Source organism: Camelus dromedarius, chromosome 9, assembly GCF_036321535.1.
Source record: "Camelus dromedarius isolate mCamDro1 chromosome 9, mCamDro1.pat, whole genome shotgun sequence".
Lineage (NCBI taxonomy): Eukaryota > Metazoa > Chordata > Mammalia > Artiodactyla > Camelidae > Camelus > Camelus dromedarius.
Genome location: NC_087444.1, coordinates 26,476,876 through 26,503,532, shown reverse-complemented (window position 1 = coordinate 26,503,532; position 26,657 = coordinate 26,476,876). Strand labels below are relative to the sequence as shown.

Below are 26,657 nucleotides of genomic sequence, written 5' to 3'. Positions count from 1 at the left end.
CTCGAATTCTCAGTTTATCCCTTCCCACCCCCCCATCCCCAGTTTTTCAATGTCTGTGAGTCTCACATTCCTGTTTAATGCTTACATATCAAGCACCGTACCAAGCAGTGTTGAGGATGTCTGGATGAAATCAGGGGTCCTCTACACCCCGGTAAATCTCATTCTGCTGAAGTTTTGCCCCCTGAATGGGGAGAGGAGGGTCCACAGATGTCCCTCAAGTGGACAGCAGCTGCTTTGTCTGCCAGTGAGCTTCCCCACTCCATGATTTTGCGCTGGTCCCATCACCTTCCTCCTGGGTACCCTCGCCAGTCTCCTCACCAGCTACCCTGCTTCCAGGCTGCTGCTCTGTAAACCATGTCCATGTTGTGTTGTGGCCAGTGACCTTATGAAGGTGACATCTCCAAGTCATTCTCCTGCATGCCCTGTGTGGTGGCTTCCTTCCGCTCTCTGGGGAGAGGCTGGTCCCTGGGCCTGCATTTCAAGGCACTGCGAGCTCAGCCCCTGCTCGCTTCTGGGGCCTCTGCCCTGCATCCCCACGGGGCTCTCTGCATGCCTTGGCAAATGTGAGGTTTCCTGCACAGGCTGAGAATCTTTCCACCTCTCTGTCTTTTTCCGTGCCATCCTCCCTTCCGGGAGCACCTTTCCCCATCTCTACCTGATTCCTAAAGATCTCTCGGAGTTAGGCCATGTCCTCAGCACCACAGCCTGGCTGGGTTAGGCACCCCTTCTCTGTTCCTGTAGCCCCAAGCACAGTGTGGTCACTGCCTTTACATTGTCTTAGACCTGAGCTCCATACCCTGGCCCAGTCCTGACTAGCTAAGTGAGCCTAGCAGCCTCTCTGGATCTGCACCTACAAGAGGGGATGAAGATAGCACCTGTGTCACGGAGTTGCTCTGAGAAGGAAGAGTTGCATGCATGTGTGTGTGCACAACTCTCAGCACATAGGAAGTGCTTAGGACACTGGGAATTACTCCTGCAACCAGCAAACAGCAGGAGTGCAATAAAGGTTTGAACAACTGATCTAACCCCCTTAATGGCATGGCTTGGGGGTCTTGGTCACAACCCCCCACCAATATCCACAGCTGTGTCACGAGGTGGGGGCTCCAGGTTGACTCTTCTTTGCTTGATGACTTTCTCAAGGCCATTGAACTTTAGGACTCAAAGAACAGAATTTGCCAGTCAAGGAATGCCCCATTTTTCTCCCCTAACTTTGCCTCTCCAGGGCTTATGAGGAGAGGACAGTCTGCCCACCTCCTGGGCAGGCTGGAGGTGACAGGCTGGTGGTGACTCGTATCTGGTAAGGGACACATGCTGGGCCCTGCATTCCACCCCTAGCCCTGGCCAGGCTCAGGCAAGAGTTTTTTGGGGAGCCTCATCTTGTCTGTTCTTGGGAGAGAGGGAGAGGGGACAGTCCCACTGTAGGGTTGCTGTGGACAAATTTCAGCATTCATGATGCAATTCAATGCACGCTCACACACTCATGTATTCACTACAGAGGCACCTTTACCTAACAAAAAGCCACGAATCTAGGGGTTTTAACTGCACAAGTGTTTGGATGTGTGAAAGCCCAGCCCAGGGACTAAGCACTTGCTGAGTGGCTTTAGGTGCCACTCCCGACGGCAGAAAGGGACTATTTTTGTTTCACAGTTGGAGTTCCCCAGTAACACTGTGGTTCATTCCCCAAAGGTGCTTCCAGTGTGTTTCTCTTATAACCCTGTGCAGGGCCTGGGGATGCAGAAATCAATGACCACATCCTGGTCTGAGGGGAGGGAGAGGTAAGAAAGCTGGAGCTGCTGGGGTGCAGGCAGAGGAGGGGAGGCCCCCCCTTAACTCTGGGCAGGGCTTTTGTTGTCTAGGTTCCTATTAGGAACTAATCGGACTCCAGGGGCAGAAGAAAGGGGGTGGGGTGGGGGGAGCCTGTCCCTTTCTCTCAGGCGGCTTCAGGATCCCAAGGGCCAAGTGACAGACCGAAAGGCCTTAAGAGTCCGACAGGCTGAGCTAGGGCAGTGGGGTTCATTATCTGGAAAATTGACGGGACATTTTCAATTCGAGGAACCATCTCTGTCTTGTGGCGCCATATCGCCAGCCAGGTGGGCAGCCAGAGCTTTGGGTGGGGGTGGTTGTTTCACAGGTCAAGCGGTCCTGCCCCCACCCCTCCGGCCAGGCCCAGCCCAGCCCGGCCCCGGTCCCTCGGGTTTGCACCTGGCCGCACCTTTGCCAATCGCGTGGACAGGTTTCGAGGCGCTGACATTTCGGATCCCAGACGGCCACGGAGGAGAAGGTGGAGTGCGGGGGCGGCCGAACGTCCAGAGATCCGTCAGTCCCGCGGGTCGCGCGGCTCAGCACGGGCCTGGGCACTGGCGGGGGCGCGGCTGGGCGTGACGTCACTCGCCCCGCCCCCGCGCCCCCCGCCCACTCCCCAGGTTCCGGGCGGGGCGGGCCGGGGCCAGCCGGGACTCGCCCGCCCCAGCCCCCTCCCCGGGGGCCGCCCCCTCTAGTCGGGCCGCGCCTCGGCCCCTCGCGTCCCCTCCCGGCGGCGGACTCCGCCTGCGAGAGGCCGAAGCCGCGGCGGCTGCCGCCGTTGCCTCTATTGACGTCAGAGGGGCGGGCACATGACCCCACGGGGACCAATCGCGCGGGCGCCGAGCGGCTTCTGCAATCTCTCAACTGAGCCGGCCCCCGCGGCCCCCGCCTCACACTCGCCCGCGGACGGCCGCCCAGACACACGTACTGTACACACGAGCGGGCGGCGGGGCCGAGACACGCCCGCCCGCGCGGCCCCCGCTCGCCGCCGCCGCTGCCGGGCCCCTGGCCCCCTCCCCACCCCGGCGCTGCCCCGCGTCCCCGCCCGCCCGCCCCTCAGCCGAGCCGGTCCGGCAGCCGCGAGCATGCACCCGACGAGCTAGGAGGAAGCCGGAGCCCCGCAGGAAGGACCGAGCGCCGGCCGCCCGCCCGCCCGCCCGCCCGGGCCCCTCCCCTGCGGGGCGCCCCCAGCCCCACACCCCCCCACCTTCCTGGGGGGTGGGGGGGTGCGGGCCGCCGAGCGGGGGCCCCGCCGCCCCGGCAGCCCGGGACTGCCCCTCTCCCCGCCCCCGGCCCCCTCCCCGGCCCGGCCGGCCATGGATCTGACCAGCAGCTCGGGCGGCGGCGACCCCCGGCAGATCGAGGAGACCAAGCCGCTGCTGGGGGGCGACGTGCCGGCCCCCGAGGGCACGAAGATGGGCGCCGTGCCCTGCCGCCGGGCCCTTCTGCTTTGCAACGGGATGAGGTACAAACTGCTGCAGGAGGGCGACATCCAGGTCTGTGTCATCCGGCACCCGCGGACCTTTCTCAGCAAGATCCTCACCTCGAAATTCCTGAGGCGCTGGGAGCCGCACCACCTAACGCTGGCCGACAACAGCCTGGCGTCCGCCACGGTGAGTCGCTCTGCGCGGCGGCGCGCCTGCACCCCCGCGCCTCCCCTCGGGGCCCGGGAGGCGCCCCCTCCCACCGGCTGTCCCCTGCCTGCCGCGGCACCTGGAGCCCCGGGGGCCGGGGGGCGGGGACAACCGGGCGCCCCCCGCCTGGCCTGGGCTTCGGACTGGATGTGGAATCCGAAGCTCTGATCAGTCGGCGGGCTCAGGGAGACCCTTAGAATTCTGGAGAGGATCTGGCCCACCCCAGGCTGAGCATTTGGGGACCTCCAGGCCCAGCGCTTGTGTTAACTACGGATGGGACTGTGGGATGGATCCGGGTCTGGGCCCTGGTGGTGGTGGGGCTTCCCTGACTGAAAGCCCATCTGGATCTTCGCTGGAGGGGAAAACAAAACAACAGAAAAAAAGAAAGAAAGAAAACCCAACAACCTCAAAACCCCAAAACCCAAAGAATTTCCAGAAGCCAGTTCCTTTCCTTGCTCAACCCGTCTTTTTCCTGCCCAGGCTGGCTGGCAAAACTGGTTGCTTCCCTTTCTGAAAAAATTTCATTCGCACATTGGGAGGGTGGAAGTGGAGAGGGAGGGGTCTGGGGGTCCTGGGCTATCTCCTCGCCACCGAGGGCGGTCAGGTTCTAGTGCGGAAGCTGGCCTGTGGGGCTGTGGTCTTGCATTGTCTGTGAAGTGCTGTATACGTGTGTTTTCTTGCTGGAGGTTTTAGTTTGTTATTGCTATTGTTTTAAAATATATGGCTGGGACTGGGTCAGCTGGATGAGAGGGAGAGAAGTCATTGATCTGTTCCTGAAATCAAATCTGCAAGGTGGAGAAAGACAGCTGTGCTGGGGTCGTGGTGGGGGAGGGTGGCAGGCTGGAGTCTGAACAGGATGCTTTGTGTTTTGAAACAAGGACAGTTTAAAGCACCAGCTCTGCTTGGGCCTGAGCCTTGCTGAGGGGGTCCCATCCTCTGTGGAGAGGTGGCAGGTTTTCCTCAGAATGCACACTCCCCCCTGGGGCGACCGTGATCCTGTTTACTAAGCCTGGGGTGGGGAGAGGGTTGGTGGAGGGGAGGCTGAATCCAATGCCTGCTCACACCTGTGCCAAGAAAACCCAGCCAGGAAACAGGGTGTCGCTTACATGGCATGTCACAAACGTGTAGCGTGTGCAGACATTTCCCCGGCATCCATGTTCCCTTGGCAGTGTGTCACAGGCTGTGACACATGCTCCAAGGAATGGGGAGGGGGGAAAAGTTAGCAGAAGAAACCGAACTCCTCGAAACAGCTCCCCCCACTCCAGAGAGCATTGAAGCACATGAGGACTTTTATTCTGAATTTTGGGTCCGACGTGCTCAGAACACCTATTTTCTCTTTCCTGTAGGCACGTTGGTGCAATCTGCAAAGACTGCTTTCTTGGGGAGGATTACTGGTTGCCCCGAAGGGGTCCAGTCCCAGTTTCAGGCTCGCGCATGTTCTTAAACCCTTCCCGAGCCACAGGCCTCCGCATCTGGCTTTTCATTTGATGGAGGGAGAGCTCAGAAAATTCGCTAGCACGCAGTGTTTCAGATTCGGGGAGGAACTAGTGTCCTCAGTAGACCAGGAACCTCCAAATCTGGCTTCAGAATTTTCCCCTGGCTTGGAATGGGGGTGGAGGGGGCTTTATTTTTCTTTCTGCCACCCCTCAAAATGAAGGGGAGTTATGGAGTGGGGAGAAAAATGGTTGAGAGGCACAGTGACCCTCCATGGGAAGGACAGGCTGAGCTCCTGTGCTGCCTGGGGAGAAGCCAGGCTTCTGTGCTGTGCTGCTACTGCCTACAGTTGGGGGAAGCCAGCTTTGGAGGTGCCAGGTGCCCCTCCCCCTTCCCTTCCCCCAATTTACCTCTGATTGCTCAAGAGGTGTATGTAAGAAAAGAGGAAGAAAGACTGAAGCCATGTGCTGGTTGTTTAAGCAGCCAGGGGCCCTGGCACCACCTTCCCTGGACGAGGTGGGTGGCACTGTCATAGCTGGGGCTTCTCTGGAGCAGAGCTGTGTTTTTCTGGACTGGGGATCTCAGGCCATCCGTGGAAGGAGACTTGTCTCAGCAGACCCTTGCTCTGGCATTGGGAAGTGTGGAAGGAGGAACTATGAGCAGGTGTCCAACGGGCTGGCACAGTCCCCCTTCCTCCGCCTGTTGTCAGCAAGCCGCGAGAGAGGGGGGGATCCTTAAACCTTGCATGGTGGGCTCTAGTGGGGTGTGTGGCTCTCTGTGCCAGGGCCTGTGGGCTTGGAGGGGGGCTACTGAGGCAGGCCTGGTTGCAGCGGCGGCCTTCAGGGTAGAGGTGGCGTTGGCACTGCCATGGGGACTTTGTCCCATCATAAGACATCTGGTTGTTGGTGTCCAGGCACAGGGGAAGCAGAGCAGCCCCTGAGGGGTTTCCCTGAGGCCTGGACATTATGTAATCTGTCTGCATTTTATAGTTCAGCCCAAGCACTTGATTGAGAAATATTAGCCCAAATGAAACAAAGGTGAATTTGAGTGCAGTTCCCTACAGCACAAATCCCTGGGTGGCCCAGCCTCGGGCTGTCGATGTATCAGGTGTTCCCTATTGGTCATTGCCTTCCATAAAATGAACATCGTCCTTTTATGAAACCATCTACACACCCCATCTCACAACCATTTGGTAATTATCTGGTTAATTGTGTGGGCTTCAGGAACAAGACTCAGAGTGATTGATCTGGATTCAAACCAATAAACAAACCAAATACACTCTTTGCCCAAACTGCCTTCTGAGTCTGCCTGCACTGACCCAAATAACTGGATGGTGGTCGGAGACAGAGACCAGGCTTCTAGGACCCCAGGTGTATCAGGCCAGGGTGGAGGTATCCGGGGGCTGTCAGTCCCACCTGGCAGGCGGCTCCAGCCACGTACACCCCTCAGGTGGTCAGACCTCTCTTGATTCCCTGCTGGGGAAATGGGCTCAGCCTGGGGCCCCAGGGGGGCCAGCAGCCTCACCCCTTGGCCTTGCTATAAACTTTGCCTTCTGTGGGGTCAGGTTGGAGCTTGCCCCTGCGCCTATCTGCTGGGCCAGTTACTGATTAAATCCTTGCAGAGTCAACAGTGTGCCTGACATGGCTGGTGACAGCGCCGGGCCTGATGCCCTCTGTGCTGGAGACTTTGGATCCGGAAGGCTCATAAACAAAGAAGGAAACACAAAGGCAACAGTGACCTGGTGTCCATGAGGGATGATTGGGAGCTGTCTGCCCCTCCCTGGGGTACACATGACCACACCTTGTAGGGGGAAGGGCCCGTCTGCCCAGGCTGTGGCCTGGACGTGGTGCCTCAATCCCTTTTCACATCCATACTTCCCAGTCCCCGGGCATCCCTGGGCTTGTCATGGCTGTGGAATGGTGTCGGTTGTAGCCGAAGGCCAGAGTCCTGCAGAAGCCGAGAAGATTCGGGTCCTCGAGACCAGAATCCATTTTGCTGTTCTCGTGTCTGGGCTGAATCTGATCACCTGCTAGGCATTGTTGTCCGCTGGAAGAGGGCTTTGTCCGTGTGCTTTGTCTTCTCTGCACCAAAGAAATACAGATCAGCTGCTTACCTTTTATTTTACTTTATTTTTTTGTAACATGTGGCACGTGGCATCTCAGAATGGTGGGTTCAGTCTGAAAAGTCTTTTATTCATTGACCAAACAGGGGTCGGGGCACAGGTGACAGTAGCTTTCTTTATTCTCAAGCCTCAATTCATCAATGACTTGTTTAAATTTTCACCACTCTGCTGCTCCAATTGGGCCTTTTGTCGTGAAAAGGAAAAGAGGAGTCACCCCAGTTCTCATCGGTTTCTTTGGTGTTTTCTTGGCAGTAACCTTCTGGACTTGGACTTATGCTTACTAAGCACCTACTGGGTGTCAAGTGGTCAGTTCATCCCGATGGTGGTTTCTACTTGGGAATTAAAATCCACGTCCTCCTGCGTGGTCAGAAGTCCCATGGGAACTTGCCTGTGGGCACGTGCACTTGCGTGTTTCTCAGCTTTGTCAGTGCCTCCTCCTTGGGCCCGTCCTTCCCGCCTTTGATTTATGTGATTTTTTTTTTTGTGGCAGTAAGTAAACACAAAGAATTTTTTTTTCTTCCAGTGCCATTTGTCATAAGATTTTGGAGTATATCAGATTTGTTTCCCAGGTAACTTGTCTGATTGGAGGTGGCGGAAGGGAGGGGCAGAGACAGAAGAGGAGGAAAAAAATCTAAATTCTCTGTAAACAGGGCACGTGGTCTGCCTTCCCCAGGATGTAATAAATAAGTGCATTTTGAGGAGGGAGTCGTTTTGATGCTGCCATTCTGCTGGTGCAATCCACAGGCACAGTTGTGCCAGTCCAGGTAGAAGGGTTCTGCTGCCCGTGGATTGGCTTTGCTGCTCAGCCAGCATGGGCTCCGTGGCCCACAGGTGGCCCTGCATGGCATTGCCTGCTCCTCAGTGCCAGCTAGGGTGCCCGCTGACTCACCTGGCAGTGGGAGGGGGCATGTTTGGGGCACCACGTCCAGCGAAGCTTAGGGGGAGCCTGGTGGCCACATAGTCCTAAAAACCAAAGTATCTCAGGTTGCCTCACTGCCCAACTCAGCTTGGCCCCTGTGGATGGCACCTCCTTGGTGTTTTGGTGGAATGGACGTTTGAGATGGTCAGGTTATGTCTTTGAAGAAAGATTTAGATGGGATTAAGCAAGGCAGCCTAGTATTTTAGGGTATCTCCACCATGGGGCAGCACCAACTCCAGGTTTGCTGCAGCATGCTTCTTGGATTCTGAGGTTACAGCTTCCTGGCTGTGTGACTTGGAACATTACTTTCCCTCACTGGGCTCTGCTTTTTCTCCATTTGGAGGTCATCCCATCTCATTTCAGGGTTACTATAAAGATTGGAGATAGCCCAGGTTAGCACCTAATAGGATGGCCAGCACACAGTAGGGCTGTGACAAGGGGCCATTATTCCAATTTGTGTTTTCCTAATTGCTCTGAGAGAGCTTTATGAAATTCTGCACAAATGGAAGGGATTATTGCTATTTAAAAACGGCAGTCTCCTGAGGAAAGTCTCCTGAGATGAGCGGCGCATTTGGGAAAGTTAGGGGTATTTAGCGTGTCTGGTATGTATGAAGGCAATGAAAATGTTGAAAGCAGTTTAAGAAAAATTTCTCAGGGGGCACAGTCTAGTTTCTTTAAAAAAAATACTGAACTCTCTCTCTCTCTTTATTTTTGATAATTGAAATAGTAATGTGCACATGAAGTAAATTCAGATGGTACAACGAGGCATATAAGGGAAAATGCAGCTTCTCTCTTATTGCGTGTCCCTGCAGCTCCTCCTTGCAGGCCAGTCCCACTGGCCATTCTTTTTGCATCCTTGCTGACCATTCCAGGCATTTACATGTAGTTATGTGCCATTATTGTGAAAGGAGCTCATTTTAGATCTGTGCATACACAGTGCTTTTCCCTGCTGCATGGTGTTTCATTGTAGAATCTACTGTAATAATGTAGATAGATCATCCCCTACCACTGGGTATTTAGGTTAGTCCCAGGCTTTTGCTGTTTCAGAGAAGACACTTTCCAATTTAATTGAATAGAGTTGTTTCTGTTTTGATGATTTGAATGTTTTTTGCCTACTTCTTTGGTGAATGTTAAAATATTTAGTCCTATAGTGCTTTGTGAGGGCTAGCTGACCCTCCCTCAGGTGGGGAAGGGCAGTGCTGCCTGGGGTCATTGCTGTCTGGAGTCACGGTGGGGTCTGGCTCACTGTCACCGGCTAGGGAGGGCTTGGCCACCTGGCCCTCCAGGAGCTGAACACAGATGAGCAGGGGGCTCTGACCAGTCACTCTGACCTCTGCCCCGAGGACAAGGGTCTGTGTGGCCAGGCTGGCTGTTTCCTGCTCCACCTGAGAGGATCGTTTTTGTCCCCAGACTTCCTGCTTCCCCAGGATGGAAGCCAGGCTGCCGTGGTAGAGAAATGAAGGAAGTGATAGTGTTTCTTCCCTGCTCCTGGCTCTGGTGACAAGGCACCCAGTGCGTTCAGTGGGGCACCCAGGGGGCCGTACGAGTTTGAAAGAAAGCTTCAGTGATACCAGCAGAGCCTACCAAAGGGTGATGTGGGGTGTGTGTGTGTGTGTGTGTGTGTGTATGTGTATGGGGGAGTTTTTCGTCTCTATTGAGGCAAAGGTGACCACAGAGAACGTATTTCTGGTTCTGAAATGGATTGTTGTGCTGAATGTTCAGCAGCCATTCCTTTACACCTGCAACATGCAAAGCATTTGTACAGTGTCTGGGCTGTCAATGAGGTGGATGGAGAACAGCCAGACCCAGTAGAGGGTCAGACAGGCAGGCTTGACAGACAGGCAGGCTTGAATCCTGCCTCTGCCCCTTCCTAGCTGGTGGGTGACCTTGGGCAAGTCACCTCATCTCTGTCCTTATCTGAGAAATTCTCATTACGGGGACTCCCTTTAGTATGATGTCAGAGTTATGTGAAGTCAGGCATGGCAGTTCATTCACCTGATAAATATCACTGTTCTAGGAACTTTGAGGAAAACCAGTCCTTGCCCTCCTGGAGTCTGTGTTGGTGGGGTTGGTGACAGACAATGAACCACTGAGCAAGTAAATATAAAATCTGTCTGGTGGTGACGGGCCCTGGAGAAAGCAAAGCAGCAGGTGGGTGGGATGTGCAGGGCTTGGGGATTGGGAGCCTTGCTGCTTTGCACATGGTGCCCAGGGAAGGAGGTGGTATCTGGTGGGAGAGCATTCCTGGCAGAGAGGATGGCAAGTGCAAAGGCCCTGAGGTTGGATCAGACGTAGCGATCACCCAGTAAAGTGCCTGGCACTTAGTAAGTGCTCTACAATTGTCATCCTTTCCGCCTTCCAGGAGTTGTTGTCATCTATTAAAAAAATATTTACGAGCACTCAGTGTGTGCTAGGCATACAGGCAGCTCCCTTCGTTTCTAGTACTGCTGGGGTGTGTGTGTGTTTTATTTGGAAGGAGAGCTCTCCTCCTTCTCTCTCCTACTTGCTCACCTACCTGACCCCAACTCTATCTGTAAGTTATTTAGATTATTGCTGGGGTAGGGAAACGTATGGGGGCACTGGGATCTGGATTTGTTTTTCTAAGTAAAATTGGAAAAGCAAGAAAAGAAAAGGAAAAGAAAAATCAGTTACTAATTCCTTGCAGTGTAGAATAGCTCTCTCCCATAGGGAAGAGTAGCTTTGGAGCAGTGCTTTAAGAGACTCTTAAATTACAAAACCCAGCAAAACTTTGGAAGAAAACACAGCTCCCTTCGTCCATGCTGTGTTATGAAGGTCCTAGGATCTTGAACATACTATTCACTGAATTTGCCTCTGGCTTTTTTCCAACGGGGAAGCGGTGAGGCCAAGTGTGTTGCCCAGAGACCCTTTCCATGACTCAGCAGCAGGGCTGGGATTCACACCCAGGACTTCTGCCTCCCAGCACCCACCAGTGCCTGCCCTTGTCACTGGCTCTCTGGCTTTCCAGCTGCTGTCAGGAATGATATGATCGGAAAGGTGTATAAACAGATTAGGCTGAGTAAACTCACTTCGGAGGAAAGCAGAAGAGCTGGATTCTCCAGTCCCCAGGTGGGTGGACGGGCAGGACTCAGCAGGGCAGGGTATTGGAGGCTTCCCTGGGGCTGGGGTCATTAGAAGAGAGGAGATAGCCCTGGAACTGGTAGGAGTTTCCTGGTGTCCTGGGCTGATCCCAAGCTCTTAGAGGCTCCCAGAAGCTGCAAATAGCCCAGACTGCCTCCTGGCCTCACTGCCTCCTCTTTTGGCTCACCATCCAGCCCAGGTGAATATGATGGCTGCCCTGGACGGAAGAGCTGTCCCTGTGGATGCAGCCGGGCCATGGTCAGAGTGGGCTACCTGCTGCAACAGCCAGCCCCAAACCTGGGTGGCTTCATGCAGCACCCTTACTTCTCAATCACATCACAGTCCAGTGGGGGTTTCTGCCCCTCCAGGGCCTCATGGAGTGGGGGTGGGGAGAGGGAGTGAGCACTAGGTGGAGCTGTCTGTAGATCTGGCCGCTTCATTGGCTACAGCTCAGTCACATGGCTACCTCCCCCTGCCACACCCCTACCCCCACCACCAGTGCAGGGGAGGCTGGGAAGGGGGTTAGCTGTGTTCAGGAGACAGCAGAGGATGGAAGGATGGTGACTCCCACCCCAGGACTGCTGGGACACCACAGTGGTCTGGAGGTCTCCAAGGTAGCAGCAGGGGAGCTGCTTCCCTGGAAAGGAAATTCATACGGCATGGTCTGCTCTTTCTAGCTCCTAGGTTTGAGCCTGGTGGCAGGTCAGGAAAGTTTGCAGTCTTCTTCTCTCTGGTGGGGAAATAAATAGGATAAGTGAACCTATTGCGAGGAGTGGAGTGATGCACTCATGATTACACCCACTCTTCCCGTCTGCCTGCTGAGTGCCAAGCACTGTGCTCATTTAATTACTTTCCCGAACAATCCTGTGGGGAAGGTATCACTATTCCCATCTTACAGATGCTGCAGCGGAGACTCAGACAAGGAGATCTGGGAAGAGGTGGAGTTGAGAGACAAAGGCAGGTGTGTCTCCACGCTTGAGAGTGTGTCAGTGAAAAATACATGCATCTGTTGGATATACATAACATGATCTCAGCCTCTTGCAGAAACATCTTAGTTGAGAATCAGTGGGCTTATCAGTTAAGTGTTTGCCAGTGTTTGGCAGACATCCTTTTGTGAATTTGTCAAGCGAGTTCAGGAACTGGTGTTGTAAAGTGAGTGCCAAGTATTTGTAAAGGGTAAGGTACTAAGTTTGTGAACTGAGGACCAGATACTGTGTGTGCAAAGGGAGTTTCCCAGGTGTTGTGTTGACAAAGGGAGTACTCCCAGGTACTGCACTTAGGAAGTGAGTGCCCCAAGCACTGGCTTACGAAGTGTGTGTTCCCAGGAGTTATGCTTACAAAGTCATACTCTTTGTTCCCCAAAGGATCACAGTTAAATTGGGGTACACCACAAATTAGGATTCACTTTAGGAGCACATATCCTCAGAGAGATTTGTCTGTATCCTGCTGTTTGGAGGGAGGAGGCTACCATGGGGCCAGGTGGTTTCAGGAAGGACCTCGTAGGAGAGACACATCTAGATGCAAAGAAGTAGGAGTGGGACTGACAGAGAAGGGGATGGGGGCCAGGGGTGGGAGCGGGCAGGGGGAGAAGGGCCAGAGCAGCGGTTGTGGTCCTGCCTGGGGCTGGGGGTGGGAATCATGAGAGCTTGTAGGAGATAAAGATGAAGGCGGGATCGCTGCCCAGAGTGAGGGCGGTGCGAGGTTCACCCGGCACGTTTGAGCCAGGAGGGCCCTGATCATGATGCAGAGGGGCAGGGAACCGACGGTCAGCTGGGAACCTGGGATGCCCTGAATGAAGCTTCAGGAGTGCAGGGATCTGAGTCACCAGGCCAGTGACCACTGCAGCCACCACTCAGGAGAGTTCGTTTGCCAGGAGCTGGGTTGGGCGGTTACATCAGTGATCCCCAGTACACCTCAAGGAGGTGCTTTAAGTCTCTCCATTTTACAGATGGGCCTCTCAGCAGACATTCTTTGGCCGAATGAGTGGAGGCCGCTTCCGCCAGAGGCCTCTGGTGCTTTTCGACTCCCAGGCCTGAGACCTCCACTGTGACTTTGGCTCCTCGGGCTCCCCTTCTGAAACCTTCCGTCTTAGAAGCTTGGTGGGAAGGCCCAGACGGCCCTGGGGCTCTTGGGAAGGTGGCACAACTCGCCGAGGCAGTAGCATTCAGCTGGTGACCACAGTGGGTTCTTGGGCCAGAGGCCCTGGAACAGTGGGGGCAGGGCCACCTCGTTGGAAAGGGGAACAGTGACTGGCTGACATCCGTCTGTTGCTCTGGTTGGTTTGTGTTTCACGACCCTGTGACTGAGGCTTGCCTTGGGGTTGGGAAAATGAAAACGCTTTTAGTCTGGAGGCTGCTGGGCTGGAGGGTCCCAGCCCGTGGGGTCAGACGGACCAGGACGGGGTGGAGGTGCCTGCGGGACAGGAGTAATCATCTCCTCCACCATCCAGTCCCTTGGGTGCATCTGTGCACTCAGTTCTCACACCAGCCCCCAAGGCTCCCACTTACAGGTGGGGAAACTAAGGCCTTGAGAGTTTCAGTTCCGCCACCGGAACCCAGGCGACCTGGCTTCAGAGCCAAAGGCCTTCTCCTCGAAGCACGACACCTCCTTGCTGGGTTCCAGCACAGGAACTTGGGCAGCGAGGACTGGGAACCAGCGAGGCCGTGAGTGCTGCATCTGACGCTTACACAGCACTGACTGTTCTGAGCCCTTGACGTAGGTGAGCTCTTTTCTTTTAAATTTTTTCTTATGGCAGTATAGTTGATTTACAATATTGTATCAGTTTCAGACGTACAACATAGTGATCCAGTATTTTTAGTTTATACTTCGTTAAAAGTTATTACAAGACAGTGACTGTAATTTCCTGTGCTGCACAATATGCCCCTGTTGCTTATTTATTTTATATATAGTAGTTTGTATCTCTTAATCCCACACCCCTATCTTGCTCTCCCTCCACTCTCCCCACTGGTATTCATTAGTTTTCTTTATCTGTGAGTCTATTTCTGTTTTGCTATGTACATTTATTTCTGTTTTTTTTTAGATTCCACATATAAGTGACATCATACAGTATCTGTCTTTCTCTGACTTATTTCACTAAGCATAGTATTCTCTAGGTCCATTCATGTTGCTGCAGATGGCAGAATTTCATTCTTTATGGCTAGTAATATTCCATTGTATACATGTAACATGTGTTCTTTATCCATTCGTCTGTTAACAGGCACTTTTGGGTTGTTTCCATATCTTGACAATTGTAAATAATGCTGCTTTGAGCATTGGGGTGCATGTATCTTTTTGAACTAGTGTCTTTGCTTTTTCTTCCAGCTGTGTACCCAGGAGTGAAACTTCTGGGTCAAATGTAAGTGAGCTTATTTAAACCTCACAGTGCACCTCTGAGGTGTGCTGTCCTTGTTCCCATTTTACAGATGAGCAAACTGAGGCACAGAGAGATGAGGTCTCAGCTGAACCAGCTAGTAATTGTGGAGCTGGGATTTGCATCCAGGCCATCTTGCTCCAGAGTATAACTGCGTGTAGTCTGTGAGCAGGGCTCGTGAGCAGAGGGTCAGAAAGGCCCAGAGCAGCCAGGGCTGGCTCCCTGCTGAGTGGAGGGCCTTGCAGAAGCGGGAGGGTGGGGACAGAACTGAGTGTCTCACTCTGGGTGGTTTGGCTGCCTTCCTGCCGACATATCTCGAGCTGTGGTGAAGGTTTGCTTCTCACCTGTCCCTTGTTGATGTTGGGATAGTGAACTCAGCCTCTCCGAGCCTCAGTGTCCTCGCCTGAGATGGCCTGTCCCTGAGAGCAGGCTGTGATGACTTGATGGTGGTGCGCCTGGGGTCTGGAGCCCACTGCAGAGCCGAGCTGGGTTCCCCCACCCCTGGGGCTCTGGCTCGGCCCCCGGCCCTCTGCCTCAGGGAAGACCGCCAGCCCCCCAGGACTCCCCTGACCCCCAGTTAGAGTGAGGGCTTGCTCCCTGCAGCCAGTACTCCCCTTGCTGGGTGGCAGTTGCCTCTTTGCTTGGCTGTCTTCTCTACCAGGTATTCGCCTCCACACTTGTAAAATAAAATAATCACACAGGGATGATGATGATCTTATAAAATAAAGAAGGAAAAAAATGTTCCCGTAATCCCACCACTGGGAAATCACCCAGATGAACACTTTGGAGTATAAGCACATATGCTTTCTTCCTGAATGAGTAACGTGACATGCAGGATCATCTGCACAGTGGATAGGGATGAGGTCTTATTCATAAGCATTAAGCCATCCTTATACATGACCTCAAAGTGTGCCCACTTTGGCCCTACTAACCTTGGGGCCCAGATCATACTCAGTGGTGGGGACCATCCTGGGCATTGGGGATCTTGATCAGCGTCCCTGGCCTTGGCCCGCTAGATGCTGGTACACCACTCCCCACAGTTGTAACAGGCCCAGGTGCCTGAAGACCTTGCCACGGGTCCACTGAGGAGCACATCGCTGGTTGAGAACCCCTGTGGTGACTGGGTTAATATCCCACCTACCAGGGGGTCCCGTTTGTTGAGTAGATCCCGGCTGCAGGCGGGCCAAGGGCAGAGCTGGGAGCCCCTGCTCCTCCCTGCAGTCATCTTGCTTCTTTGGAACCTGGCACAGAAGTGGTAACCAAGAGCTATGTAGGGCTGCAGGAGCCCAGATCCCTGCGTCTGCGTGGCATGGGGCCGAGAGCCAGCAGGGCCCCTGGGAGGAAATCCCGCTGGTGGGGCATTAGTGAGCTCCCCACACCTTTGATCCCTCCTGTCAGCCCCTTGCTGTCCCTGCCTTCTCCTGATGACTCAGGACTTCAGAGATCTGGGTTGTTGGAACAGGAATTGCATCATGCCAACAAAAAAATAAGAAAGAAAGAAAGAGAGAGAAAATTAGCATTAGAAAGTTTTAATGTGAGGAAAATGACTTTGAAACCCGCTTCTCGAGTCCTGTCTGAATTAAAAGTGTTTGTTGGGGCAGGTGTGCACAGAGGATCAGGAGTGGGCTGGGCCTGTGACCTGGCTGCGTGGATTTTCTGAAAAGGCCTTCATCTGCTTGAGTCAAGCCCCACCCATGGTTGTGCTTTGGGTCCCTCTGTTTTGGAGCTAAGGGAACCACGCTACCAGGAAAGATTTAAAGAGGAAGCTTCTGGAGCGTGTGTGGGTCCTGCCAGCAGGTGCAGTGAAGGGATGAGAGTCTTAGGCCAGAGGCTATTGCAAAGAGCAACAGTCTGCGGCTCTTCCAATGCCCCAGTGGGATGCGCCCCCTGGACCAGGACCGCTGAGCTCTGGCTGAATCTCAGCCCCCAGCCATCCCAGTTGAGTGGTCTTATGTCGGGCACATCCTGCTCAGCATTCATGGAAGCCTCAATGGAGGGGTGTGGGCTGCGGATTGTGGGGCAGCAAACACCCTACCTCAACTCAGGAATCCGGGGTGGAGGTGAGGACACCCAGGACCCTGCCTCCCTAGGTCAGTCATCCCCCACTGGGGACAGGCATCATTTCTGGGCAGAGTGGTTACATGTGCTGCCCAGTGATTTTGGATTCAGACTCCACATTAGGCTATGTAAGTGATGGTGTGATCCAGCTCTCAGTTTTTTCATCTGTACACTGGGGATAATTGTAGCCACCTCGCGTGTTTGTCCTAAGAATAGAGGAGGCATTCCGTACGTGAAAAGTGCGTGGTAATGTCCAGCTCGGCATCAGGGCTCAGTAAATGCTCACTGCATCATCACCACCAGATTGGTCACGGCTGCCACTCTGCCCTCCGGCGTTCCTGCTTCTGCTTGACTGTGAGCTTCCTGAAGGCAGGTCTTTCATCAGCAATACTTGATGTCAGTACAGGTGTCTGGCTCAATACACTTGCCTGATGCGTCGGGGCCCCAGGCATCGCCTGCTGTGAAGGAACAAAACAGCATCTCACGTTTTTCTTGGAAACCCTGGCCCTGTCTGGTGACCTCAGAGCTGTCCAGAGAACCTCCAGGGTGTACACGTGACCTTGGGCACCGGGACCTGGAATGGACCTCAGTCCTGGACTCAACCCCCACCAGTGTGTCCCTGACTCGGGCAAGATAGAAACCAGCAGTTGGGAGGATTAAGATATTATTGGTGGTTTTCACCTCAACTTTCAGCAGCAGTGCTTGGAAAATAAGATTTTGATCTTGGAAAATATGATTTAAAAACAGAATTGAAAGTCGCTTTTATTTTCTCAACCATATTGCCCCTGACATGCATAGGGCCTGAATGGTGGCGTCCCATCTGAGTGTGCCAGTGGGGAGACCACCCTGGCCCTTCCACCATGCACACCTGTGTATATATGATCACCACCCCCACCACCGACTGGACTGTCCACCTTTGATCATGCAACTTGGGTCTGCGATGACAGAGTGCCCTGTTTAGACAGAGCCCGGGAAGGCCCTCTTCTTTTGAGGTCGCTCATTGTGTTGTCTTAGCCTCCATCACACTATTAGCCATGCCCCTGTTGCCAGGGGAGGGGGCTTCGTCCTCAGATCCCTGCTGAGAACCAAGCCTGTTGATGGGTGGCTTCGTGGAGCTTGAATCTGGTTGTTCCATCCCGATGTTCCCATCCCAAAGTGGGAAGAGGGTCCTCTCCTTGTTGGATGAGGATTAGGAATTTAGGGAGCCTTCTAAGCGGAGGGGGCTGGCCCCCTGGCCATCCCAGGATTAACATTCCATTCTTGTCTGCCTCTCTGTGCCCAGGACCTGGCTGTGTGGCCTTCATCCACGGGCTTCTGTGCCCTCTGGCCTCCAGGTGGATGTGGCCCATCAGTGGGGCCCCTGGAGGGAGATGGAGGCCCTGGGCTCCTCCCATCAGAGTTGCCATGGGCAGGCAGCGTCCCTCGGTCACCTCTCCATCCTGTCACCCCCCAATCCAGGCTTCTATAATTGCCTCTTTTCCTTGTCCCTTCAGGCCCCAGGGCAGGAGCACATGGGGTAGGAATGAAGCACCCAGCCATCCTGGCTTGCCTGGGACTGTCCTGGGTGTTTGTACTCAAGTCCTGGGTCCCAGGAAACCCCCCAGTCCCAGGCAGATCAGGACAGTTGATCACTCTAGGTAGAAAACCATCTCTCGTGCTTTTCCTGTGTTCTGCCACACCTTGATATGTTGCCCTTTTGTTACAGTTTCTTCAAATGACACCATTTTGTGTCTACCATCTGTTGTTCCCAGGGCCCCGGCTGATTCACCAGGAGTTTCAGGAGGTTGGAGTTGTTTTCAGAGCCTCTCCCCTTTTAGGGCTCATAGTAACCAAATGGGCTATCATGCTAAACATAGGGAAAAAGAAATTAATCTCTTGCATTTGGACTTTTTCCTGAAAATAGGCCACCTTTGAAGACAAATGGTGATGATGATGATGATGATGATGATGATGATGATGATAGTAATGGCTCTTTGCTGCCTTACTGTGAGCTTGGTATTGTTAAGAATTTTGCCGCACTGTTGTGTTTAATCATTATGACAGTCCTTTGAGGATTTTCCAGGATGAGAAAGAAAACTGAGGCTTAGTGAGGTGAAGTAATGCGCCCAGAGCTCAGGATGGGCAAGAGGTATGAAACCTGGTGGCACTCCCTGCAGGGTTCCTGTCCTACTGATGAGCTGTTTCACAGCCCAGGCCAAGCCAGACAAGCTGCACACGTTTGCTGCTTCTGGCTTGGAAGTGTGTCTTATTGGGTGTGCAGGCACCAGATCTGATGTTTTCCACCTCCTCTCATGTGGCAGGGCTGTGTGCATGGAGCATGCAGGACTGGCTGCGTGGCCAGTTTTGGCTTTGCTGAGTTTAGTTATGGCCGGTGTTGGAAAATGTTAGTCTGCTCTTCCCTTTTCCATCCCCCTCTTTTAAATTTTTATAATTAAAATCAGAGGCAGCCAGAGTTGGAAGAGAAGCTGCAGGTCATCTAGTTCTGGGATGGCAAATGTATGACACACGTGCTGCCACTCCTCATTGCTTTGCCCCTGGTAGACATTGCTAATCAATCTTGGTGTAATCAATCCTTCCCTTTGAGCCTGGAGACAGGCACTACTAATCAATTGTTGTTGGCATGCAACATGTCTCCCACTGTATAGATGAGGAACCCAAGGCCCAGAGAAGTTAAATGACCTTTAGGGGATCCATTGGGGTTGTGAAACCTGCTCCACACAGGGGGCTCTCTGTTGAGAGATGACTTTGGGTTAAAAGTCTGCTGTCTAAACAAAGTGTGATATGGGGGAAGGATGTGGGGTTTGCATAGCAGTGCATGGATCTGGGTTTAAATCCCAGTTCTGCTTCTCATTGTAACTTTAGGCAGGTCACATGGCTTCTTTGAGCCTGGTCACAGAAACTGGACATTGTAATCCCTACATCCCAGGGTTGTGAGGAATAAATGACATGGAATGTTAACCCAGCACCCAGCAGATACTGATTGAGGGCCTACTGTGCGCTGGGACTGCTCTGGTCCTGAACTGTAGACAAGGCCTCACCTTCAGTGACCTTGCGTTTAAGATGAGGCTCCATTCAAGTAATGCTTGTTTTTTTCCTCTTTGCTTCTCAGAGGCCTGTGAAATTGTCCTGTTATTACCATTTTTTAACAACTCTTCTGTCACAGCCACTTAAATTTGGCCTATTTATGCTTCACATGACTTGCTTTGGGAAGTGATTTATTTTTTCTTTCATTCTGGTCTCACTTCCACCCTTGTATCGGGGTGGGTTGTGTCAGGGAGACCGAAGGGATATGCCAGGACTCTGGGTCTCAGACTGTTTTGAGTGACACACTCCTTTGAGAATTTGATGAAAGCTGTGGACCCTTCTATAGGCAAAATGGTAAGATGGCAGACTCATAAAATTTAACATCTATAATACAGGCTTTTTTGAAGATTGATTTATGGACCCCTCAGGTTGTAAACCAGTCCAGGGGACCTGTGACACTTCACTAGCAGGAAATGGAACTTTGCCCAGAAATAAATATGTAAATGACTAAAAAAAAAAGCTTCATTCTGAAAGGTCAAGGTTTTTATTCAGAGTACCTCTCCCTTGCACTGGGCAAGTGGATTTGTCCACCTAGCATTTTCTTCTATGCTGGTTGAGCTGTGTTTAGTCTTCTTGGTTATGGTAAAATATTTTTTCTTTTATCCCAGTCTGGAGTTTCAAGGTTGGTACTTCTTGCCCCTAAAATGTTTATTTTAAGGCTTAGAACAGTTCTTCACTCTTTGATAAGGCAGAGAGCATCACTGCAGACACACTGTGGCCGAGAGCACAGGGTGATTCCACCAGCATTGCAGATGGTGGCCCAGTACTCAGCCTGCCCAGCACACAGAACAACCTTGGGCCACCTCACCTCTCTGACCTGTGAAGCTGGGGACAGAATGACCACCCGCCACTGGTGGTCAAGGATCACAGAATAGTAAGCATGGCAGCATAGGCCCGGAAAATGTCCAGATAGGCCGCAGTGGATTCTTTATTCACTTGCTTTGAATTTGACTCAGAAGTATGGATTCTTTGTGCTGTGAATGGTTAGTGTCTTTACTGAGTCTGTTTTATGGAGGTTGCCTGGCAAATTCAGCCCAAGTGAGCCAGGTTCCTTTGTGAGGCACAGGATGCGTACAATTCTAATGTGCTTCTTCCTCCTGGATACAAAAGACTTCAGGCAGGCTGACCAGCATGGTTAAAAGAAAGCCAGGGTTTTCCTTGGTTGGTAACTTACACAAGGGCTCCAGTAATGAGTTCCCGCATTGCCTTCAACTCTTCTGATGCCTTCTGGGCACTGCCTTTAGCCACGCCCTGGTGTGAGACATGACTTAGGTGACTGGAGAGAGAGTTCCAGGGGACCATTTCAAATTTAGACATGGAATTTTGCTGGGGGAATTGCTTTGCCAGTGAATGTTGCGTTTGCTTGTTCTTAAGCCAAAGAAAAGAGAAAAGAGGTGACCCTTCCTTTTTGTTTGCTTCGTTACTCCCACCACATTTGGCAGTTGGGCGGGATGCAGTTGTGTTTTATAATTTTGTTTTTTTATGACTCTCAAATTCATTTTTAAAAGTGTTCGGTGCTCATAGAAGCCTCCTCCATCCCTGAAGATTTTGTAGGGAGATCTGAGCTGACTGTCCAACTGGGCGAAATAATGAAATCGACCATTTCTTGAGCACCTACTATGTGCCAGGCTCTTACACATCTCATCTCATCCTTGCAGCAGTTCCCCGGGTGGGTAGTGTCCCCATGTTACAGGACTGGGGACAGCCCCTGGCCTCTGTGGTCACACAGTTGTAGGTTGTGCAGCTATGATTTACACCCAAGTCAGGCTGACCTGAACCCATGTTCTGGCCCCTAAGTCCCATGCCCCTCTTGTGACCCCCAGGGACTTCCAGGGTGTTCTTTATGTCCCCACCTTTGTAAGACTCCCCTTGAGGAAAGATGAGTACCGTCGCTTGGACAACAAGGGAAGGCCTGGAGAATTCTGTTTCTCCAGCTCAGCAGCCTCCCTGCCAAGCTCAAGTGTGGCCAGGATTGTCCCTGCCCTCCCAGTCACCGGCCAGGGTGGCCTTCTCCTGGTGGCCAGCTCTGGGATGGAGTTAGGGCTCTGTCTGCCTCACCTGTGTCACCTTCTACGGCAGCCCTGGCCAATACGTGGAGGACGGAGATGTGCCGAGGAGGTAGCTTTCTCATCACCCTCCCTGTTTCACAGAGAAAACCAGGGCTCTGAGGCGTGGTGGCTCGGGCCTGGCCACTCAGGTAGTGAGAGTGCTGGCCAGGCTGGGCCTGTGCTCCTAGAGGGTGTTTACTGCTCGTTTACATGGAAGAGGCGCATCTCAGGGGTTCAGGGGTTGGCGTCCCGACCTGGAGGTGTACGCCTGCCAGTACCCTTCCTGGAATCAGCTCTGTGTCCCTGCACGGAGGAACAGATCTCTGGTCATTGAATCCACGTCTGGTCTGGTAGGGCCTTTTGAGATGCTTTCATTTTACAGTTGGGGAAACCAGGTCCAGGGAGGGGGACTGCCCCGGTCAGCATTCCTTCCCCAGCACAGCTTCTGATTTTCTCACTCTATCTACTGTACATTACCACAGGCTCATTTAGGCATCTGAGATCTGAGTGGTGTATGTGTGTGTGTGTATGATAAAATATACGTAACATTGATCATTTTAACTATTTGTAGGTGTACAATTCGGCAGCATGAATACATTCATAATGTTGTGTTACCATCACCACTACCGGTACCCAAAACTTTGCATCATCCCCAGCATAAACTGTGTACTTATGAAACAATAACTCCCCTTCCCCACTCCCCGCAGCCCCTGGCAACCTCTGTTCTACTTTCTGTCTCTGTGGATTTGCCTGTTATAGGTACCTCGTGTAAGTTGGCTCATACAGTATTTGTCCTCTTGTGTCTGGCTTATGTCACTTAGCATAATGCTTCCCATGCATAACGTCCACCATGCTGTAGCATATATCAAAATTTCATTCCTTTTCGTGGCTGAATAGTATTCCATTATATGGGTAGACCATATTTTGTTTATCTGTTCATCTGTTGATGGACACTTGGGTTGTTTCCATGAACTTTTTAACTCTGATTGATGATACTGTGAACATGGGGGGCAAATATCTGTTAGGGTTCTTGATTTCAGTTCTTTTGCCTGTATTCCTAGGAGTGGACATTTATTTTTTACAAACATTCCTCTCCTTCTCTTCCATTTCAGAGGGAACTTGGGTTTATTATAGAATAGTTAGCCAATACAAGCAAACAAAAGAAAAAAATAAAATTTACTCAGAATGCTAACACCCAGAAATGATAATTAATGTTTTTGTAGGATGGTCATTTGCTTGTGCTGTGTTTTGGTCCACACAGGATTCTGTATGTGCACAGTCTCTGGTGGTGTGTGATGGGTCTTCATTGAAAAACAGGAAAACCTCTGTATAAGGCACTGGACAGAGGGAGGAGGTAACGCTCAGTCTTTGTGACCCAGCTGTACGTGCACTACCTCTTGGAAGTTTCCCTCAGGAGTGCAGGATGCATGTCCCTGCCTGTGACTGCCATGTCCTGCTTTTCCTATCTTCTTTCCTATTTTCTGTCCTCTCGCTGGACCGTCTGAGTCTGGGTAGGACTGCCCAGCACAGCGCCTGGTGGTGCTTCGTGCTCAGAAGAGAAGTGGCTGAATAGGTGAATGAGTGAAATTAACCAGCCTGTTGACTTGCAATTCATCAAGGTAGATGAGTAGCGTGGGACCCTCTCAGGCAGGACACTTTCGCTTGCAGCCCGCACCAGGCTTGGGGCATAGTGAGTTGTCCCTCTTTTGAGTCCTTGCTGTCCCCCTGCTGTGGAGGTTCTCCCTGTAACGCTGGGTTTGCACAGCCCCATTTGTTCCCCACAGGAGGGCTGTGCACGTCCCCTTGCTACACAGATGTTTGCTGAGGGTCTCCTGGGTGTCAGGTGCCTGGCTAGGGGCTGGGCTGTGGGGTGACCAAAACAGGGCCCCTGCAACAACCTTACATTTCAGAGTGGGGAACACCATTGCACAAAAGAACAGGATCATTTCAGACGGTTGTAAGTGTGATGAAGAAAAGCGCATCTTTTAATTTTTTCCCTCTTCTTTTCATTTCTCTTTTTCTCTAAAAAAAATAATCCAATGGGCTGTTTCTTGTTTGCCTGGAGGCCGGGGATGTGTGTGCGGTTACTGGGTTCAAACCCCAGCTCCACAACTTGCTAGCAGTGATCTTGGTAGTGACCTTAAGCTTTGCGAGCCTCAGTTTTCTTGTCTGCATATGGAAGATAGTGGTATGTCTGCTTCCCTGGGTTGTGATGAGGCCCCATGACGATGCTGCCTGTGATGTGCTTGGCCCATTGTGCGTTCCCAGCAACACTTGCTGCTGCTCTTGTTATGAACCTGTGATCCTGGAGCAATGAAGCTGCCAGCTCTGTGGCTTTAAAATGACAAAACCAGCCCATCCAATCAATTGGTTCACTGCAGAGGGGCCAGTAGGGCGTTGAGCATGGGGGTCTTGACACAGCATCACTTCTCTGAGTGCTTTGGCTGAACCAAATTTGTCCAGCACGTCCTCCTCCCTGGGAACAGGAATAAAGGGCCCAGCCATGAAAGAGGTCCTGTTCCCTCACCAAGTTGGGGGAAGCCAAAGGCAAGATCTGCAGCCAGTGCTAGGAGTTCTGTGGCAGGGCCAGGCTGTTTCCTTTTTCCTGTGCCTCAGTTGGGGCCAGGGTCCTCTGGTCAGATGGTTGTGATGACCAGAACATACAGGAAAATAAACAGACAGAAACCCCCCTGACTGCCCTTTGTAGCGTGCCCATCCTCACACAGCAGGGACAGGGATCTCCATGGGCACAGAGAGGTTTAACTTGAAAAAGTTTCAGGTTGTCAGACAAAGGGCTTGGTGAGGTCGCAGGTGCCAGAGTGGGCGTTGGACCTGGACCTGGTTTGCCCCTTGTCATGGGTCCCAGGGAAGTCCTTCAGCATCTCTGAGTGTCTGGCCTCAGGTCCTATCTGTACAAGAAGTGCACGGCCACCCCGGCCTCGTCAGGGAGGTTGGGGATGGAGCAGGTGTATGTGGGGCTGCCCCTCCACCGTCTCTCCTCCCCCAACAAACGCTTGCCATGAGAAGGCAGGAGAATTTGAAAGCTGTCCCCTCAGAAATGCCCTTTATACCTCAGGTTCAGGTCTTAAAAGAGCGGGAATTGAGTGCTTTACTTTTCCAGGCCTCCCACTTTTGCTCCTTTTCTAATCCAAGGGCTCCTGGGGGCCTGGGTCCCAGTCCTCAAGGCACAGCTGGGGTGACTCACTGGCTCTGTGGAGTCTGAGGTGACAGGGAGGGCTTACAGGGCTGGAAGGATAGGGAGGCGGGTGCAGGGGAGAAGGGCACAGTTCCTCCTACCCCCAGGGTCGGCTCTGCTCCCACCTCTGAAATAGACTGCAGTGTGCCCATTCCCTCCCCCACCCACCTTGCTTTCACACTTGATGAGTGTTTGTCAAGCTCAGAACGGTTGGCTTCGAACCCCAGCTCTGCACCTCCTTTTCTTATGGGATGGAGCCTTCCGCACAAGGTAGGGCAGAGAAGTAAGAAAACTTACCCTGTGTCTGCGCACCCTTCACCCGCGGCACATGCTTGGGCTTCTCACTCAGCTAGTAGGCATCTGCGCCTGCGGGATGAACTTACAAAGCACCTACTGGGAACCAGGAGTGGTGCCAAGGATGGGGAACACAGAGAACTAGAGAAGAGAGAGCTGGGGACAGTTGGCTCTAATGCCCTGTGTGATGTGGTGAGGGAGCACAAGGGGAGCACTAGGGTCCCCCGAGGAGAAGGCTGCCGGTCAGAGAAGAGATGGCTCTGGCCAGGTGGAGACTGCAGGGAACAGCACTCCAGTCTGAGAGTGGCCTTGCAGAGCCCAGAGGTGTGGCAGGGCCAGTGCAACCTGGGGAGGGAGGTGCTCCTTGTGCCAGGAGTGTGCTGAGTGGGGCAGGCAGGGCAAGCTGTCCTGTGGGCTGGGCTGAGGACTTTGAATTTGAACATGGAAGTCTAGTCCCTGGAATGCGTCTGAACGTCTTGTTCCTTCCTGTTCAGCCTTGAAGGGACCTCGTTCTTTGGCCTGACTTGGTCATCCTTAGCCCTGAGAACTTAGGAAAGGCCGAGCTGGTGACGAGGGTGGGGCTCAGTTCATTGCCAACGAGGAAATGGTCTCCTCTCCCTCAACCTTAGGTATTGGTGGCAAGACTCAAAGGGGCCAGACTTTGAGGTCATTCTGGGCCAGAAACATCTAGACTCAAGAACTGGAGAGAACTGTCTGGGATTTGAAGGGCTGGGATCAGTCTTCCATGGCTAAAGGAACCTCTGGGCTAGTGATCAGAGCAGCAAGTTGGGAGTTCCACCCTGGGCTCTGCTGCTTGGCAGCTGTGTGACCTTGAGCAGGTGGCTTAACCTCTCTGAGCTTTTGTTTTGCATTGGTACTTTGGGGTGGATAGTGGTACCAGTCCCCTTGGCTTCTGAGAGGATTTGGTGAGAATAGTGCATGTCCAGTGTTAGTGCTGTGCCCAGCACGGAGACAGTGCCCGAGAAAAAGAGATCTTGTTTTTACTATGGTGACCACTGCTGTTACTGAGAATACAGAGGAGGGGGCTTGAGTCTTGAGCCCAGAGGGGAGGGGCCTGAGACAGTGCATCTCATGGTGACTTGAGGCTCTGGATCCACCCTCTTCCAGTGTCCGGCTGTGTGTGACATTGAGCAAGTTATTGAGATCAAGTTGAGCACATTATATTTACATTCTTACCCCTTAGTTGTCCCACCTGGAAAATGGGATAATAATGCTGTACTCCCAGGCTGTGAGGGGGTGGGAGGTGGAAGAGCCACCAGAATGAGGTTCAGTCTGAATCAAGCTTCCTGAAAGTCTTTGAGGGGTGGGGGAGGGTTGGGATGGGGGTGGGGAGAACTTTCTTTGGCTCCCCCTGTCTCGTGAATCCCCAGCAGAACCTGCACCTTGACCTTGTCCATCCGGAGGCTCAGGCCCCAGTGGGAGCGGTGGCCTCGCCTGACACTTCACCCAGAGCTGTGTGTTATCTTTTGCAGAAGTCATGAGTGAGAGGAAGGACAAACCACTTCCTCTATAGCCTTCAGATTTATCAGGCACCACTTTTGACAAGTTTCATTTTGAAGAGAATTTTTAAAAAAT

The 26,657-nt window shown here is 52.7% G+C and overlaps 1 protein-coding gene across 1 annotated transcript in view; it reads left to right on the top strand.

Moving 5' to 3' along the window:
• Nucleotides 1-3,011: 3,011 nt before the first annotated feature.
• The window catches only part of CMIP (c-Maf inducing protein), a 222,416-nt gene continuing 198,770 nt past the window's right edge, over nt 3,012-26,657 (top strand). The window contains exon 1 of the mRNA XM_031458000.2: nt 3,012-3,416. Coding sequence (XP_031313860.2) covers nt 3,120-3,416 — 297 coding nt within the window. The 5' untranslated portion in view covers nt 3,012-3,119. The remainder of the gene's footprint in view (nt 3,417-26,657) is intronic.